This window comes from Carcharodon carcharias, chromosome 8 (assembly GCF_017639515.1).
Source record: "Carcharodon carcharias isolate sCarCar2 chromosome 8, sCarCar2.pri, whole genome shotgun sequence".
Taxonomy (NCBI): Eukaryota; Metazoa; Chordata; class Chondrichthyes; order Lamniformes; family Lamnidae; genus Carcharodon; species Carcharodon carcharias.
The window spans coordinates 68,130,366-68,148,717 of record NC_054474.1 but is presented as its reverse complement, the minus strand read 5'-3'; the positions used below and the strand labels follow the sequence as shown (position 1 = coordinate 68,148,717).

The 18,352-nt window shown below is 43.2% G+C and overlaps 1 protein-coding gene across 3 annotated transcripts in view; it reads left to right on the top strand.

Annotated features, from left to right (window-relative positions):
- The first annotated feature begins 7,028 nt into the window (after positions 1-7,028).
- shtn3 (shootin 3) overlaps positions 7,029-18,352 on the top strand; it is a 137,988-nt gene continuing 126,664 nt past the window's right edge. For all 3 annotated transcript variants that reach the window (XM_041192961.1, XM_041192959.1, XM_041192960.1), the window contains exon 1: positions 7,029-7,155. In XM_041192961.1, the coding sequence (XP_041048895.1) occupies positions 7,072-7,155 (84 nt within the window). In that variant the 5' untranslated portion in view covers positions 7,029-7,071. The remainder of the gene's footprint in view (positions 7,156-18,352) is intronic.

The window sequence follows — 18,352 nt, the reverse complement described above, 5'->3', positions numbered from 1 at the left end:
TATTGCGAGTGTGTCTCATGTTCGGGACATTTTTTCAGATTTTAAAAATCTTTCTTTTTCATTTTATAGTTGTTCAGCTTCCTGAGGCAGCTCCCTGCCTTGAGGGAGCTTTCAGTGTGCACCCCCGTGTGCATGCTTAGACTTTTGCCCTCGCATTCCTCCTGCCCCCATCCCGGCAGTGCTGAGTTTCTCAGCACACCTTTCACGCTGGCTGGCCGCTAATTGGCCAGCCAACATGAAATCACGGTCGGGGCCAATCGCGGGCAGCGGACTATTTCCTGGCTGTTCCCAGGCCCAACCAACGACCCAAAAATCCTGCCCAAGATTACAGTTTACACAGTTATTTAGTTTTATAACAGTTTCCAAAATTCCTACTTAATAGATTCTTAGTCTATGAAACATCCAGCAAGATTACACAAGCACCCACTGTTTCTATAATGGAGGTATTTCACAGCTTCTTTCTCCTCTCAATTGATAATGGAATTCCAAGGCTCTTAACACAACCTTGCTTTCTGGAACAGCAAATTTCTCCAGAGTGGTTTGAGGCTGTTTTTCACTATGCACCTTTCAAGATCTCACACCTTCATACAGCCTTCCATCCTTCTTTAAGTATATTTCCTCCTTTTTGATCTCTAAATTCCATAGTTTCAACTTGTCATTGGAAGTTACTTTTCCCAGAATATAAAAAATTTTCATGTTGTCATTATGGCCAGCAATTTTGGGAAAAATAAACGTAATAACTTTTCCTTATTTCCCTTGCCAGTTTCAAACATCTCACCATGCCCTTTGAAAAGCCAACAATTTCTTCACTTATCTAAAAATGCAAATTTCATTTACTTAGCTTGTCCATCAGCATTTCAAATACTTGTCTTTACACTTAACCCCTTTGATGATTCAAACCTTTCAGTCTAATAGTCTACAGTTTATTTAAATTATTCACACAGAGAAACATACATTCACACAAAAACATAAGTCTGCTTTGAAGTATCCCACAGCAACATCAGGAAAAATATCATTGTTCCGTTACACAGTGCATATACCCTCTGTAATAAACTCCTGTTATGGAGATGCAGAGATACCCATAGTCCCTACATTCCAGAAGGATGATGATGACATGCAGTGTGGATACTCCATAGATCTTCACATGGCTTATGTGAATGTCTGACTCCTGTCTGGCTGATTGTACCTTGCTTGCGCTCTGTGAACAGGGTCATATCATGAAGATGCAGTGGGGAAACTTTATCTTCTCCTTGATCGTATGGCACCCTTTGTGAGCTGAACCCTTCAGGACCACATTGTCACCGGACACAGATGTTGATGAGATGGGGAGCCAGCCCCACCTCAAAGGTGCTGAGAGCACACAAAGAATGACAGAACTCTGTGCCGCTGGCCCAGGACATTCTGGCAGCAAAGATAAGCCCCATCGAGGCGCAGGCATGGCTGTTGTGATCAGTGACAGTGAAGGCGCACCACCAGTGAGCTGGGAAAGTTGCAAAAAGCACAGGGAATAAGCTCTGGATTGAGACACCTGCTTACAATTTGTGCAGGGACCAAGGTTTCAAATCTGAGTGACATGAACACTGCTTATCAGAACAGAAAAGAGCCACAGGCAAGGACACTTTTTTGGGAGTTTATTAACAAAGCGAACATTATGTATAAGTGATAAACACTCGTTCCCAGGCTATGCAACTACATTTCCTAATCTTCCTAACCCTACCATTATGTCTTGGTGCTCCCCAGCCATTCACAGTGGAGGTGGAGGCAGCCTGCTGACTGCTATGCCCTGGCTGTGATGAACTTGGTGGGCGTCCTCTGGAGGGCCAAGACCTTGAGGACCCTGTCCTGCTTTCAGGGTCCTGCTGTGAGGCAGTGGCACCCTCCTTGGCCTATGGAGCTGAAGCTGAGGATTCGGATGGAGTCAACTGGGTGGATGCCCCAGCATGTGCACCTGCTGATCCTCCTCCCTATGGGTGTCCGAGGGCCCCTGGCTGACTCCTTGAGGAGAAGAGGAAACTGGAAACTGGAGTGAGATCGAACTGCCCCGCACCCCTCTCATGTTGACACTACTGGAGGCAACAGTTCAGTCAGCGATGGAGTTCAGTCCACGCAGCAGTGCAGGAGTGATGTTCTGGACCAAGGTCTCCATGGCAGCCTCCATCCTACCAGTGTTGACCTCGGTGTGTTGGCATGCCAGCGCTATCACCTCTGACTGAAGGTGGACAGATTCCTCCATTGTGCCTTGCAGTCTGAGGAGTGCAGCGGACATCCCTTCCTAATATTCCCAAGCTTACTTTTGCAGCTCCAGCAACTGAGGTATGACCGGATTCAGAGGCTTATCGCCTAACTTAGAATCAGCAGCCCTTCAAGTGCTGGAACACTGGGAAGTCCCTGCCGCCACCTTCTGTGGATCAGACAGTGGTGTCCTTCAGGCTGGGGTCGAGGACCTGTGTCATGGACTCCGTCGGCTGTTTCCTAGATGTGCCTGCGAAAGCAAGGGGAGATAATTAGTGCATGACAGTGGTCTGTGAAACAGTTCATATCACTCACAACATGGTTGTCTGATGGATGTTGCACTGCCGGATCCTTACCTGGTTGAGTACCGCTGACCTTACCATCAGCACAGGAATGGTCCAGATCTTCACCAGCCAGCGGAATGACTCCATTTTCAAAGTCTGTGAGGACCTTGATTTCAGGCATTCCTCCACCAATCTGCAACTTCTCCCTTTTGTTGTGTGCCAGATTCTCCTGCATGAATACAGGTGGAGATAGTGTAAGCAGACACCTGCCAAGGCAGATAATAAGTATGCCTGGCACGTGTGAGTGGTGAGTGGTCCCATGGACAGGATGAGGACAATGAATTGTGAGAGAGTGAATGGTGATGTTCCTTAAACTGGCAGTGAGTGAGATCCCTGTGGGTGTGTGATGGGTTTGTGAGTGTGTGAGTTGAGAACGATGAGAAGAGGGACTTGCCCTGGCGGAACGAAGGAGATGATTCATCCTCTTTCGGCACTGGGTAGCTGCCCTCTTTTGCAGAGCATTGACACTGACCACCACTGCCACCACCTCCCATGCCGGATTTGTCACCTTGCTTGCTGGTCTTCGCCCAGAACAGGGTAGAGGACATTGGGGCGGGCCCCCACTGCACCCAGTAGATGCCTGAGGGAGGCATCGGCAAATCTGTGGGCAGCATGTTTCCTCCCTTTGGCAGCCATGATCTTGCAGCAGCTTCCTAGTCCTTGAAAAGTGCCAGCTCTTTGCAGGGGTGACTTTTAAATATGCCACCTGGTTGACTGAAGGCCTGATGTGATGGAGGGGCGGGCAAATGAGAGGACATGGCTTGTTTCCTGGGAATGCATGATTAATGAGGCAGGATTGGGACGATATGGCGTGAAAAGCTGCCATTGCGGCCTGTGGGTAAAACTTCCTATTTTCCACCCACTAGCGCACTTTGTGCAAATCTGGGACGATTCCTCACGATAGCTCTAATGGCCTCCATCTGTGCTGTAAGCATTTTATGATTCTAATGGTTTAGCTCCTCTGTATGGTAAAGACATACAGCATGCAGCAAACAATGACAACCCTAGAGACTCTCCAGGCAATGCTGCCGGACACCCCCTTTCCTTTCTAGGCAGTAGATAGAACAGACTGTAGACCTATCAGGGCTCAGTTAAAGTCATGGCACTGATTATATCTCATGTCTGTATTTGTGCTTGAGTTCCTAAGAAGCGTGCTGATCCCCAGTGGATAGCTTTTCTCCCCAAGCAATAAGCTGCTGACAAATGTTCAATCTGAAGACTGGCACAGAATGAAGGTAGCAGCTACCAGGGAGTCTGGCACAGCCCATGCATGATGCACTGTATATTGTCATATATTAGCTGCATGTTCAGTGAGTGAATCTCTTCCTGCTCACGTAGAAGCCAGGTTCTTTTGTTGCAGCACGCAAGACCGCCAATAATGTCTTGCACCTGAGGAGGCCTACAATCTTGGCAAAACTCTGAGCCCTTGCTTTGTTGTGTTCATGGGGCAAGATATAGAGCCATTGGCTTTAACAAAGGCTGCATTGGTCACCTGACAAATACAGACCTGCAAAGCTGATTGGCTGATGGTGCAGATGTCATAGCCACTGCAGACTGGAAAGGTCTTGAGGCAACATTGAGGCAAGGATGTGAATAACCTTCTTCTGGGTTGCAGCTGGCACTGCAGTCAGCCACAGTCTATACTGATGGATTACTGGCAAAATCAGAGGGCTGCAAGTAGGAAGTTTCGTGTCTGTGCCTCTTGTGAGTTGTCCTCCTTCTGTTGTTGTCTTCTCCTCCTCTCCTTCTCCCCCCACCCCTGCTCACCCTTTCCCCTTTTCCCTCCTTTTTCTCCCCTCACCTCCTCATCCTTCTCCTTCTCCTCCTTCAGCTGCAAAGACAGTGTGCATCTAACAAAACTCACAAAATCAATCTGAGGTTTGCCAGAAGCTCCTGCAGGTCAAAACCCCTTATTGTGTGGCTGAGTTAGAATTGGCAAATGGATGGTGGCACTATTGAATGGGATTTTTAGTTATAAAATAAGCAGAATTGATGCTTAACTAAGGGTTTGATGATATCAGGTGGGCAACTTGGATGCCCTGGATGCATTGATTTGGATGGTGATAGTTGAATTTTATGCACAAGATGGGCGTATGAGAACAATTCCAGACTTTTGGTGCCTTAGTGCTTAATTTTTGGAGATAAAATGGGCGTACACAAATTGAAAGGTTCCGTCAATGAGTTAATGCGTTGCTACTGCTTATTGTTTCTATCAACCATATAGCATACGAGGAGTTCAGACACAACCACAATAAGCTTCAATCCAGCAATCAGACAGAATCACCACTGGATTCAGTGCAGACTTCCTGCAGTCCCAGGGACTGAGCACAAACTCCCTACAATTTCAAGAGTCCAGGTGGAAACTTCCAGTATTCCCAAAGATCAGGCATTGGCCCAATCTAGAGTCCTAGAGGTTGAGCATTCAGGCCCTGCAGTCCCAACCGTTTGATGTAGGCAAGCTGCAGTCCCAGAAATGAGGTGCTGAAACTCCGCAGTCCCAGGGAATGTCTGTACCTGGGGCTGGATTTTCAAAGGGCTTTGGTGTGGGGATCCAGTGCAGGCCCAATTTGAAAACCTCGGTCCTGCAGGCCTTCTCAGGATCCCGATGCCTCTAGGACAGTTTGGAATTTTCAAAGGGCTGGCAGGGGCAAGAGAACGGGAAACCCACTTTCTGCCAATTAATGGACCATTAAGCTCCTTAAGAGTTTGTTAAGGGGTCAGCCCAGTCGGAAATGCAATTTTTAATTTTTATTTTGCTGAACCTGAGAAGTAGGTTGCACATTAATGTCCAATTGTCAAGCTCATTGGAAAGTTCACTTGAATTTATGTAAAATTGAAGTTCGATAGTCCGATCAGTGCTGAATCCAGTGTTATGCCTTTTCTGTGTTTGCATGATCATTCTCCTCTCTGCTCCAGTTCCTGGTCTTCTAAGGATTGTCTGCTCTATCTGGCAAGATACTAGTAGCAGTGGCAGGTCCCAACGTGGCTGCTGCCTGCCTTTACTGCAGGCGCCAGACTTCCGCTTCCTGGGGGTGCTCGATACCTCTAATTGGACATCAAGCTCGCCTGTGGCCCAATTAAGGCATCGGAATTTTAAATTAGCAACGTGAGAGGGATGCTGTTGTTGCGTGGTGTTGGGACCCAAAATTCATAATTTGAAAACCCTGATCCCTGGGACTGCAGAGCGTGTCCGTGCCCAATCCCTGGAATACCCTGCAGTCCACAATGTTTCATTGTGTACCTCAACAACTGGCAATAACTTTCCCTGTTAATCTGGGGCAACGGTAAACCTTACTCTGCTGGACAAGCAGATAAGTAACTTTAGCAAGCAAGTTTCACCCCATTGAATAAACAGGCATTCTGTATAGCAAAACAACCAATATTGTGGTGAGTACTGCTGGGGTTACTTTTTTAAGCAGGCTTCTTCTTTACTGGGAATGATTGAAAGGGGTAATATTAATTGTCACTTCTATGGCACATGTACAGTCAAGGATCACAGAATACAAAAAATATTGACCTCATTATAACCCAGTTTTCACATCTCCTTGTCAGCTCATCATTGTTGAATGTTATTTAGTATGACAAACATTATTAGCTTTGGTATTTAACAGTCTCCCTTCCCGCCATACTCTCGATGGATAATAGTGAAACAATTGGTATTTTTAGAATAATTGCTGAGATTTTCAGAATCTATTTCCATCCCAAGAATATGCCTCTGTCAGGGATTTTCTGAGCTCTGTAAGGACCCATTATTGTGCACCTTTCAAAATATACCTGATCTCCTTTTTTACTATACCTCATCGGTTGAAAAAATTCATCCATGAACTCTGAATCCACAATGTTATAAAGTCAGGTAAGAGAAATTTGCAGGATCATTGCACAGTTTTCTTTTATTCATTCTTGCTATTATTGAGAATAAGCAGAAGAACCAGAAGTCTGTGTGTAGCAGGAATGGGAATGTTGAAGAAAATGCAGTCTATAATTTCACAAGGCAGACAGTATCCATGAAGCAAAAATGAATTAAATATCTGAAAATGAATGAACGTGTCACCAGCCATTCCCTCTTTGGAACTGAACCTGGTTTTACTTAATGGGGAGGAATTGTCCTGTGAGGATGCATCGTGATTTCTAGAGCAGCTGTTGGGTAAATTATATGATGTATCAGTTGTACAATGCGGGAGAGAGACTGATTAATGCCATTGAATTGTGCTCATTAATAGAAATGGGGGAGGGAGCTCCTGTTCAGAATGCATCAACGTGCAGTCCACAAGGAATCCCAGGAGATTATGTTTTGGGGGGTGGGGGGGGTGGGGTTGTGTGGCAGGCGGGTAGGGGTGTGGGGGTTGGTGGGAGGGAGCCATTCACTCTGATAGGGGCCAGCTATTATCAAATGGCAGAGTAGAAGAAAGTGCTGATGCACTACACATGCTCAGTGTGTTCTCTGCTGTCTCATGCAGCTGCCGGCTGCAGTCTGTTCTGGTCGTGGCTCGCTATCATGCTGCCTTGCCCCTCCACCCCAGCTATCAGAGAGGAACAGGAGGAGGAAGAACAGAATGAAACTGGGAAAATGAAAGTGGAGGTAGGTTAAGATGAGATTATGTCGTCTGCTTGTCCTATCTCCAACAATAGGATTACATGTTGTTTAATATCTTGGAGACCTCAGCCTGGCATTGTATAAAAATATCCTTTTATTACAATACGGTAATTACCAAATGTAGCAATGGTTCAGGAAAACGATAGCATCTGATCTGCTTACACATTTACACATAATATATGAATATTTCTTGTTTTACCTGGTTCTTCATATTCTGTCAATGAATGAAAGGCAGCTCATTTTATATCCTTTCAGCTAACACTGTCTTTAATGTCTACAGTTTTTAACATTTTTTGTAAGCAAAATGAATGTTGAAAATCAAAAATTATTTGGGAAATGTTAATGTTTGGCAGCATTAAATATTTTCCATTTCAATAACAAGGACAGATTGAGTTACTTCGGAAGGTTGATTAAGGTGTATACCAGGGAGTCGGCTGCCTGGCTGCCTGGCTGGCCAGTCTCCCTCTGGCAAGTGCTGGACACAGCACTTTAAACTGGACAGACTGGCTGCCTTTGAGAGACTCTCTGCAAAGACCTTGGGACTGAATATACAGATCCCCATTTGAGGGTGGGGTGGGGAGGAGAGAGTGTATGAGAAAGGAGACAAATCGGGAAAAGGAGGCAGCTAGACAGAATTCTTATTCACCAAAAAACAAGACACCACATCTGTGAGTAAATCCTGGTCAAATGAAAATGTTTTCACAAAATAACTGATGAGAATTAAAGATTTTTTTTAAAAAGACCGGGGCTATTTTACTTTTGTTCTCTTGATTCCTTCCTCCTCTTGATGAGGAAGATCATTCCCTAATTGGCAGCCATATAAACTATACATTGAAGATCTGTTAAATAATTATTTGATACTTACATTTATACCGTTAGAGGAAAGGGAACGAAAATGCATTCTCTGCCTACACAAATTCTAATTCAAGGAGTGGAGGTTTTCCCGTTCACCTCCAGCACTATTGCAATATATGCACTCTCTAGACGATTTTTTTTCTTCATTAAGAGGTGTCTCTTTTCCAAGTTTATGGTCAATCTTACAGGTTACAATACAAAGGGAGCAGCTTTGATCCCAGCTGCTGCATTAGCCGGAGGCTGGGCAACCAGTGTGGTGAAACAGTCATGTTCGGTCTTCTGCATTTAAGTGCTGGGGGCAATGGGGCCGCTTTCTGTTGTAAAGGTTTGTTATTCAGGTGTCAGGTGAGTTGGGGGAGTGGGGGGATGGGGTGGGTGGGGGCCGGGGGATGCTGTGCTTGTTGAACAGCAGTGAATATTCTGCCTATTGCCCTTTTTATATTTTAAAGTAATATAAACATATGGACACACAGCTAGGAATCTTATCTTACTGTAACCTTTCAACTCTTTAATTCCAAAGTGTTTTTTTGTAGCTTTCAAGTCATTACATAGAATTACATAGAATTTACAGGACAGAAGCAGGTATTCAGTCCTTTGATCCTTGCCAGTGTTTAAGCTCCCCACAAGCTTCCTCCCACCTACTTCATCTAACCTATCAGCATACACTTCTATTCCTTTCTCCCACACACACTTGTGAGGTTCCTCTTAAAGCCATCTATGCTATTTACTTTACCTAATCCGTATTGTAGTGAGTTACACATTCTGTCCTCTGTCTGAGTACAGAAGCTTCATCTGAATTCCCTATTGGATTTATTAGTGACTGCCTTATATTTATGAACTGACAAGCAAAATGTCTTTTCTACGTCTACCCAATGAAATCCTTTCATAATCTTAAAGACGTCTATCACATTACCCTTGTCTTTTCTGGAGAAAAGAATGACAGCATGTTCAGTATTTCCTGATAGTTATAACCTCTCAGTCCTGGTATCATCCTTGTAAATTTTTTTTTGTATTTCTCCAGTGCCTCTATATACGTTTTGTCATATCAATATCAGAACTGAGCACAACATTTCAATCAGTCCTTAACAAACTTTTATGTTGTTCCTTTAAGGGAAATTCTAGAAACCTGTGATATGTGATCTAAGTCCCAAAATTTGTAATGTTAAATCTTGTTACTGTAGATTAGCTGGAACTTCTAGACTGTTTTCCTGGGTCTGCCTCTGGTCATGTTTAACAGCATAGCTATCAAGTATGCTGGGCACCAGGCACCTAGGATAGGTGAGAAGCTGTTCGAGGGGACTGGGTATGATGTTAAAAGACTGATTTTTCACCAGTAAGATCTCAACCTCTCTCTCTGCCAACAGTAAACCTAGGCTGGGGCAGCCTTAACTCAATTACTAGTGGACATGATCATACAACACCAGCCTACCCGCAGTTGACAATCTGACTCAAAAGTATTAAATTGATATCGTAAGATGCACTCTTCTGAGGTTAATGGAGTTGGTAACCTAGTAATTACTGTATGGGGCGTTAATGTATGAATGCTTGCCATATTTACCTGACAATCCTCCGTTGTTTTAATGGCGGCATTAACCCATGGTAGAACTAATGTCCATTAAAATAATACTATACGGCAATGGTTACTTTAAGCATTTGCCAGCTAATAATGCAAAAGAAGCAATTTCTGGGCTAATGTTATTCACAGCATACTCAGTGAGTTCTTATAATTCAGTATATTCTTTCAACAAAGATAACTTCCTGGCAATGCCTTCTTACAAATACACATAAGCGGGACACAAGCCAGGTTGCATACAACTCCCCTGGCCAGTGTTGCAACTAGAGAACACATCTTCCTCAAAGCCGAGATATTCTTGAGCTCCGGGTACGTGCTAGGGGTTCATGTAGGGAAATTGCCCATCCCCAACACACAATTCAAATTAAATGGGCAAATAAATGTTGGGCTCAGCGTGTATAAATTCCCTGCATCTGCTCCCGCTACACACCAGGAATGTAAAAATGGAAAATCACCCCGTTAATGATTACCAGTCAATACAATGGACAGAATTGATTATTAAATCTCCCTTTCAAAACAAAATGTGAGTCTGTGTTTTCTCCCCTTTTGTGTAATTTAGACTCAAATCAGTATTGACGCGTTTTAGAAAGACCCATATGGAAGTTTAGCTAATTTTACAAAGATAACTCATTACTATAGCTGCAGGTGCAAATTTAGACAGACACAGAGAACCCACTTGTAGTGAAAGGAAAAAAGTTAAGCATGAGTGAAATTTTAAGAAGAGCATCAGGATACATCAACAAAATTCCCCAAAACCTTTGAAAAGACCCAAAAGACATTGCAACCAAGTAATAGCTTTTGTCAAACTGAAGGGGCATAGGACAAAGAAATGACAAATAAAAGTGGAAGGGAATGAAATCCAATATGCAGACATAAGTTTGCAGACAAGTGTTAGAGCAACCCTGCAGCAAAAAAACCCTATCTGAAGTGGAGGCGATGGTGTTTAAGGTGGATGTGAGGAGTGTTTCCAAACGTGCATGTTTTAAAATAAAACAAGTGTTCGAAGTGAATGCTCCCAACACTGTTGCTTACCTTTACCATCGCTGGGTCAAAATCCTGGAACTCCCTCCCTAACAGCACACCACACAGAGGACTTACACCACACAGAGGACTTACACCACACAGAGGACTTACACCACACAGAATACTTTCACCACACAGAGTACTTACACAACACAGAGTGTAGCAGTTCAAGAAGGCAGTTCACCACCACCTTCTCAAGGGCAATTAGGGATGGGCAATAAATGCTGGCCTAGCCAGTGATGCTCACATGCCATGAATGAATAAGAATAAAGCTATAACTTCTTTTTCATACAAATGTCTGTATTGCTCAACCTAGTCAGAGACAACTATGGCAAGCATCTCTCTCTTAATTTGTGATGTTAGATTTCGGAAGTCAGTTACAGCTCCATCATGGGTCTCTAACCATTGTCATTCAGCACCTTTCCCTTTCAAGCATCTTAACGGTTCAGTTACAATCAATGTTGTAGCTTTGAAATATAGACAGCAGTATTTAAAAAATGTTTGACTGAATAAAGACCATTTCATTTAAGTATCTCAGGATACTTTATTTGCAATTATTTTCTACCCATCAGATTTTAACAAGAGACCCACACAGAGCTTTTAGTTAAATCACAAAATGAACTTTATTTTGTTTGCTTCAAGTTTATCTCACATGCTGTCTCAAACAGGGTACTGAGATTCTTAGTGTTCTCTGCTATATTACCTTAACATCTCTTAACATAGCTCTTTTGCGATAAACTAAAACACTATCTACAATGACTTCTACTCCTGGAAGACCCTCAGGAGATTGAAGCATTTGCCTTTGCTACTTCATTGAATCCAATATAATTCCAGAAGACATGATCAGTCACCTTCAAACCTAGCTAACGAAGGTCATCAAGAGGCTTGATACTTTGTCCTGTTTAGTTTGCCAGAACCCAACTTTGGCATCTAGTGGAGAAAAATGTGGTAATATAACTGTTGGCGGTGGATAGTGAGACTTCCTAATTATTCAATTGAAATCCTTAGGATTACACAGCTTGTTCAGCTTCACATCTGTCATCATACTTATACCGTCCTTTTGGATGTTCTAAATATAGTAGCCCCATGACTGAACTTTCAACCTCATATCTGTACCATCATTAAGACCACCTATTTCCACCTCTGTAACAATGGCAGACACAGGAGCAGATCCTGTCTCAACCCGTCTGTGCTGAAGCCATCATTCGTGCCTTTGTTACCTCTCGACTTGACTATTCTAACAGGCTGGCTGGCCTCCCACATTCTACCCTGTGTAAACTTGAGGTCATCCAGAACTTTGCTGCCCATATCTTAACTCGCAGCAAGTCCTGTTTCCCTATCACCCCTGTGCTCACTGACCTATATTGGCTCCTGTGTCAAGCAGCATCTTGATTTTAAAAGTCTCATTCTTGTTTTCAAATTCCTCTGTAGCCTCGCCCCTCTCTATCTCTGTAATCTCCTCCAGCTCCATAACCCTCCGACATACCTGTGCTTTTCCAGTTCTGCCCTCTTGTGCATTCCTAATTTTAATGTTCCATCATTGATGGCTGTGCCTTTAGTTGTCTTGGTTCCAAGCTCTGGAATTTCCTCCCTACACATCCCTGCAGATTTACCTCATTTCTTTCCTTTAAGACACTCCTTAAAGTCTATCTCTTTGTTTTAGTTTGGTCATCTGACCTAATAATTCCTTATGTGGCTCAGTGTCATATTTTGTTTTATGATGCTCGTGTGAAGCACCATGGGGTGTTTCATTACGTTAAAGGCAGCATTTAAATATACATTGTTAATGTACTGCACTACACCATGGGGTGAATTTTCAATACTGGGTTGGGAACCATGTATTGACCCTGTGCCCAAGCTGCGTCACGACTACTATGCAATGTTTAAATGTAACTAGCTTAATTGGCAGGAGACAAGCTCGGCACAAGTGCCTCCAGGGAGTGGGAGCTGCCTACTTGACATCAACAACAAAGGTAAGCAGCAGCCATATTGGAAACTGTTGCTGCTTTACTGATTTAAGCAAGCAGCTCAAGGGAAGAATATGAATGTGCAACAATGTGGACAGTGGTCTTGCAGGAGAAGATAAGGGCCAATTGCTCATGCTGGTGCTAGCTGGTCCCACAAGTTTGTTTCCAAGACAACTGCAGAGAGATATATTTAGGCCCATGATGAACCCGACAACTGTGCACTCATGTTCACAAGACTGTTTGTCTCACCAGAAAAAAATTGAAAATGGCATTCAGGAACAACTGGGCTCTTAACAAGCTCCACAACTTAAGGGACCATTAATTGGCGGCGAGCGAGGTTCCCATTCCCTATCCCCCACCAGTCTTTTTGAAATTCAATACTGTTCCTGAGATGACCTCCAGAGCCATGATTTTCAAAACCGACCTGCACCAGGTCTGTACCCCATGGTACTTTGAAGTCCTGGCTCATGGGTTCAAATTCCACAATGGCAAATTATGAAATTGAATTCAATATATCTGGTTAAAAAGTAGGTTAGCAGCAGAAAAAAAGTGCTTTGGAAAGTTGAATTCTTGTTTAAAAAAGCTCAATTGGTTCAGTAATGTCCTTCAGGGAAGAGAACCAGCTACCCGTACCTATTCTGATCTATGCATGACTCCAGTTCCAAATGATATGATTGATTCTTTATGTACTCAGGGCAACTAGAAATGTGTCATAAATTTTACCTTGAAGAGGGTGCAGAGAAGATCTATGTGAATGCTAGCAGACATGAGGTAATTCAGTTACATGGAGAGACAAGTGATGCTTGGATTGTTTTCCTTAGAGCAAAGAATCTAGGTTATGAGGGGCTTTGATAGAGCAGACAGGAAGAAACTATTTCCACTGGCAAGATGGTTAGTAATCAGAGGACACAGATTTAAAACAATTGGCAAAAAGTATGAGAAAGTTGTTTGCACAGAAAGTTGTATGATCTGGAATGTACTGCCTGAAAAAGTGGTGAAAGCAGATACAGGTAGAGTACCTTGAACCCAGCAGCCTCAGGACTGAGTCCGTGCCAAATTTTGCAACTTGCCAGCTTTCAGAAAAATAACCAGGACACCTTCATTCAAATCCGAACACCTTCATTCATTGAATAAGGGATGCAGGAAAACTAACTGAAATGATTGCAAAGCACTTTAGGTTAATAGCCATGTTGCTGCTGACATTAATTCACTTCTCACACTTTGGATTTAGTAACTCTTTCATGCCTCCTCCACTTCCTTGTTTAAAATGAGAAAAAACCAACTGAACTGAAATCACAGAATCATAGAATTTTAACAGCATAGAAGGAGGCCATTCAGCCCATTGTGTCTGCACCAGCTCTCCAAATGATCATTATAACCTAGTACCATTGTCCTGCCTTTTCCCCATACCCCTGCACATTTTCCTATTCAAATAATCATCTTATGCCCTCTTGAATGCCTCAATTGAACCTGCCTCCACCATGCTTCCAGGCAATGCATTCCAGACCTGAACCAGTCGTTGTGTGAAAAAGTGTGAAAAATTATCTTAAAACTACCCTGTAGTTGTAACTGAAAACGATTTGCTTTTTACTCATGCAAGATTTTGCAGTATTATTTCATAACTCCCTTTGAACTGACCTGGGTCAGCTGCAAGAAGGCAACTGTAACTACAAGAGCAGATCAGAGGCTGGGAATTCTGCGGTGAGTAATGCACCTCTTGTCTCCCCAAATGTAGATGTCCACCATCTACAAGGCACAAGTCAGGAGTGTGATGGAATACTCCCCACTTGCTAGGATGAGTGCTGCTCCAACAACACTCAAGAAGCTTGACACCATCCAGGACAAAGCAGCCCACTTGGATAGCACCCCATCCACCACCTTCAACATTTACTCCATCCACCACTGACTCAGTGGCAGCAGTGTGTACTGTCTACAAGATCCACTTCAGGAACTCAACAAGGCTCCTTAGACAGCACTTTCCAAACCTGTGAACACTACCACCAAGAAGGACAAGGGCAGCAGATGCAGGGGAACACCACTACCTGCAAGATCCCCTCCAAGCCACACACCATCCTGACTTGAAACTATATTGCCATTCCTTCATTGTAGCTGGGTCAAAATTCTAGAACTCCCTATAACAGCACTGTGGGTGTTACTAATATCCCATGGACTGCAACGGTGCAAGAAGGTGGCTCACCACAACCTTCTCATGGGCATTTAGGGATGGGCAAGAAACGCTGGCCTAAACATCAATGCTCACACCCCACAAAAGAATAAGAAATGTACCCATGGAACCTAACAGCTTTTGGGAATCAAGTACAATGTTTGAATTTAAGCCTGTGGGCTTCTATTTGGGTGGCCTTAATGGCATCAAAACTCAAAACAATTACCCTGTACTGTACCAAAGTAGACAAATGTACTGATCCCAAGTAGAATATATAGCTAAATATTCTACCTCATTGGATTCTACAAGAGTCTTTTGTTCTCCCTGGATAAGTGCAACCATCCCTGCCACACCTGCACTGGGTTGGGTGGGATCAAGGTTCACTAGAGCGTAGGAAGGTCAGTTGTGAAGCAGCCCAGTACTGGGCAACCCCCTGAACTTTTCTGTGCTGGGTTGGATGAGGTGTGGGAAAAAAATGAACAATCTTCAGACAGCACTGGTGGCTGGATTTGAGGCACTCTGTCTGAACAATAGTAATTCTCAAAAGAGTGATGGATATACCTTTAACAAGGGGGAAATTACATGGTCATGGGGAAAGAGCAGAAGAGTATTTCAAAGAGCTGGCACATGCCATGTGCTCCTAATCCGGACATGATGAGCCTTCTGAGCGATCATGCCTACCCACTGTATGGATTAACAGCATCCAGGACAAAGCAGCCCACTTGGATAGCACCCCATTCACCACCTTCAACATTTACTCCATCCACCACTGTGATGAGGAGACAAGAGGTGCGTTACTTACCGCAGAATTCACAGGCAGCCCACTTCTGTTGCAACCAATTCAATGCAACCACCAGTTTCTCCAGTCAGTTTATTTTAATGTGTTGATAGGTTTCTTGTAAGTGCTTCCTCAGATTACTTATTGTTAATAGTATTATACATAATAGTGTATCAGCTCCCAGCAGAATTCAATTATGACTCATTTCTGAACTCAACTATGTTGGAACATCTTTATCTACATGTTGAAACCCATGGTTGGATCTAACTCCTTCTCTGGTGGTTCAGCTGACATTGAAAATTGTGAAATAAATTTAACTTAACCGCTTCTTTGGAGATGGAAATTTCCCACAGCATTCACTTGCTCTTTGAGAAGATTGCAAACATCTGTACAACCTAACCTAACAGCTACATTATCATTGTTCTGCATTGCTAGACACATTTTAAAATAGTTTTTTCATATTCGTCACTGCTTCAATTGGCATGTGTTTTTATAATCTGGTCCATAGGCACAGCTAATAATAAATGAATAACACTTGCATTTGTATTACACAGTATAACACTGAGACATCTTAATGTACCTCAGCCATTCTGTACCAGTAATGTCACACAAACAGCAAGAATCACCACTTAAAGCATGACACTGTGTCTGGTGCTTGTGAAGGATGCCCTAGCAAGGAATCACATGTCTTTTAATAAAGGAAGAGAGAAAACTGGTTGAGAAAATCAATGAATGAGAAACAAACTGAGGCTTGGCCATATGCCCTGGTTCTTTGAAACAAAGAACCAGTGTATTGTATTTAAAAAATAATCAATTAACAGAGTTTCAGGCTTTATTAGAGAATCTTTGCTATTTTCTTAAGGGAAGTCTCTAACTTCTGTATGCTGAGAGCTGACTTTACAGCTGCTTCCCAGTGGGAATAAAGGAGACACTGCTTAATTGCACTGCTTGCATGCCTCCAGGGGTGGATTAGGAGCAGAGTGTTGTCTGGCTGTTATTCTCAATGAAGCAATATTATTAAACTGGTGGTTGTTATTGAAAATTCTCAGGAGAAAAGCTCTAGGAGTTGATCTTGGGGGAAGGAGGTTGGGGGGCTGTGTGGCAGTGAGGGGTGTGGGGAGGGGGTCAGGTGTTGACTGCAACCTTGCTCTACCTAACACACACCTGAGCCATATTCTTTCCCTTGCCGATTAACATCACATGATATAACCCATTTTCTTCATGCTTTCCACATCCAGCAGAGCTGAGGTTTCCTGCAGCAACCATGCCTTTTGTGTGGTTGGATCATTAGCATAACCAGGGGAACTAGAAGTGATGCATCAAGTACAAGGACCCCGGTGGATGTCGACCCAACCTTCAGAGGCGCCATAGCTCTGGTCTATTCTTTTTGACTGCACTCGACAGGCAGCCAGCCTGTGCCATAGCTTTTTGCTCTCTCCAAGCAGAGGCAAACAACCCAGCAGTAATAGAAATATCACCAGAATTCCCCTCCCAAATAAGAAAACATTCAACTGGCTCTGACACAATGAAATTGTTTGGAGTCAATAGTGCAGGGGCTCAGCTGAAGCTCAGCTGACAGGAAAATTTACTCCATGGAGAAAAAACTTAAATTTACACTCTGTTTTTCACAGCTTTAGGGCATCTAAAACACTTCACAGCCAGTTAAATAATTTTGAAGTGTGGTCCCTGTTGCAGGGAAATGTTGCAGCAATTCCCACAAACAACAAATGAACAAAATATCTGTCTTTTCTGATGTTGCATAAGGAATTTATGTTTGCCAAAATACTGGAAGAATTACACTGCTCTTCTTTAAATATTGCCATTTTTAAAATCTCTCTGAGAGGGCAAACAAACACTTCTTTAATGTCTCATCGAAAAGATGGTGCTTGTGACAATGCAGCACTCTCTCAGCAGTGCAGTGAAGTGCCCATCTAGATTAGGTGCTCAAGTCCTAGAGTAGCCTTGAGTCCGTGACCTTCTGACATGGAGGCTGGTATGCTCCCACTGAACCAAATCACACACTGTTGAGTTCTCCTGTCCTGATTTCATGGGAGAAAAAACAAGATGAAAAGCTGTCTGGAGACAATGATTTTCATGGTGGGGCCTGGAGGGAGGGGGAATTGGCGTGGTGGGGGACATGGAGAAGGAGTCAGCTATGGGTGGTGCTACTCCTCAAACTCACAGTCTAATGAGGTCAAGTTGGTTTGACCTCTCCTGCAAGGAAATGTTAATGAAGGGGTAATTCTCTGAACTTGTGCTCCCTCATGCACTAACAGTGCATATTGTAGATTCAGGCAAGCATTACAGATGACTTTCTTACCATCATAGGAAATGATACTGGAACATCATGATTATGCCTTAGTCTTAGATGTATGCACCTGGCAGGCAAGGTTCTCCAACAGGGCAAAACACTGGCAATCTGCTCCTGTAAACATTTGTAAACATTTACATCAGAAATTTACAAACTGTATCAACAGACAGCCAAAAGCCTTCACCCTATCCACTTGAGTAGTAACCATTATGGTTTGATTACTATCGAGAAAGAATCCTTTATTTCGTTCAAAGAAGCCTACCTCTACTGAAAGTGAAACACGACTATAACTGGATAGTGTTCCTATGATTTTTGTTTCCTACTTGGTTTAATGGGAGTAACCAGAGGCTTGATTAAAATATCTTGTAAATAACTACAAAGATATTAGCCCCCTTATTGTTTTTGGAGCAGATTAAGTTTTGAAAAGGCGAGTTGCCTGCTGTTAGATTCTTGTTCATTTTCTGCTTCTGTATAATTGCCTCATTTTCTATATAAATTCATACTTAGGTTT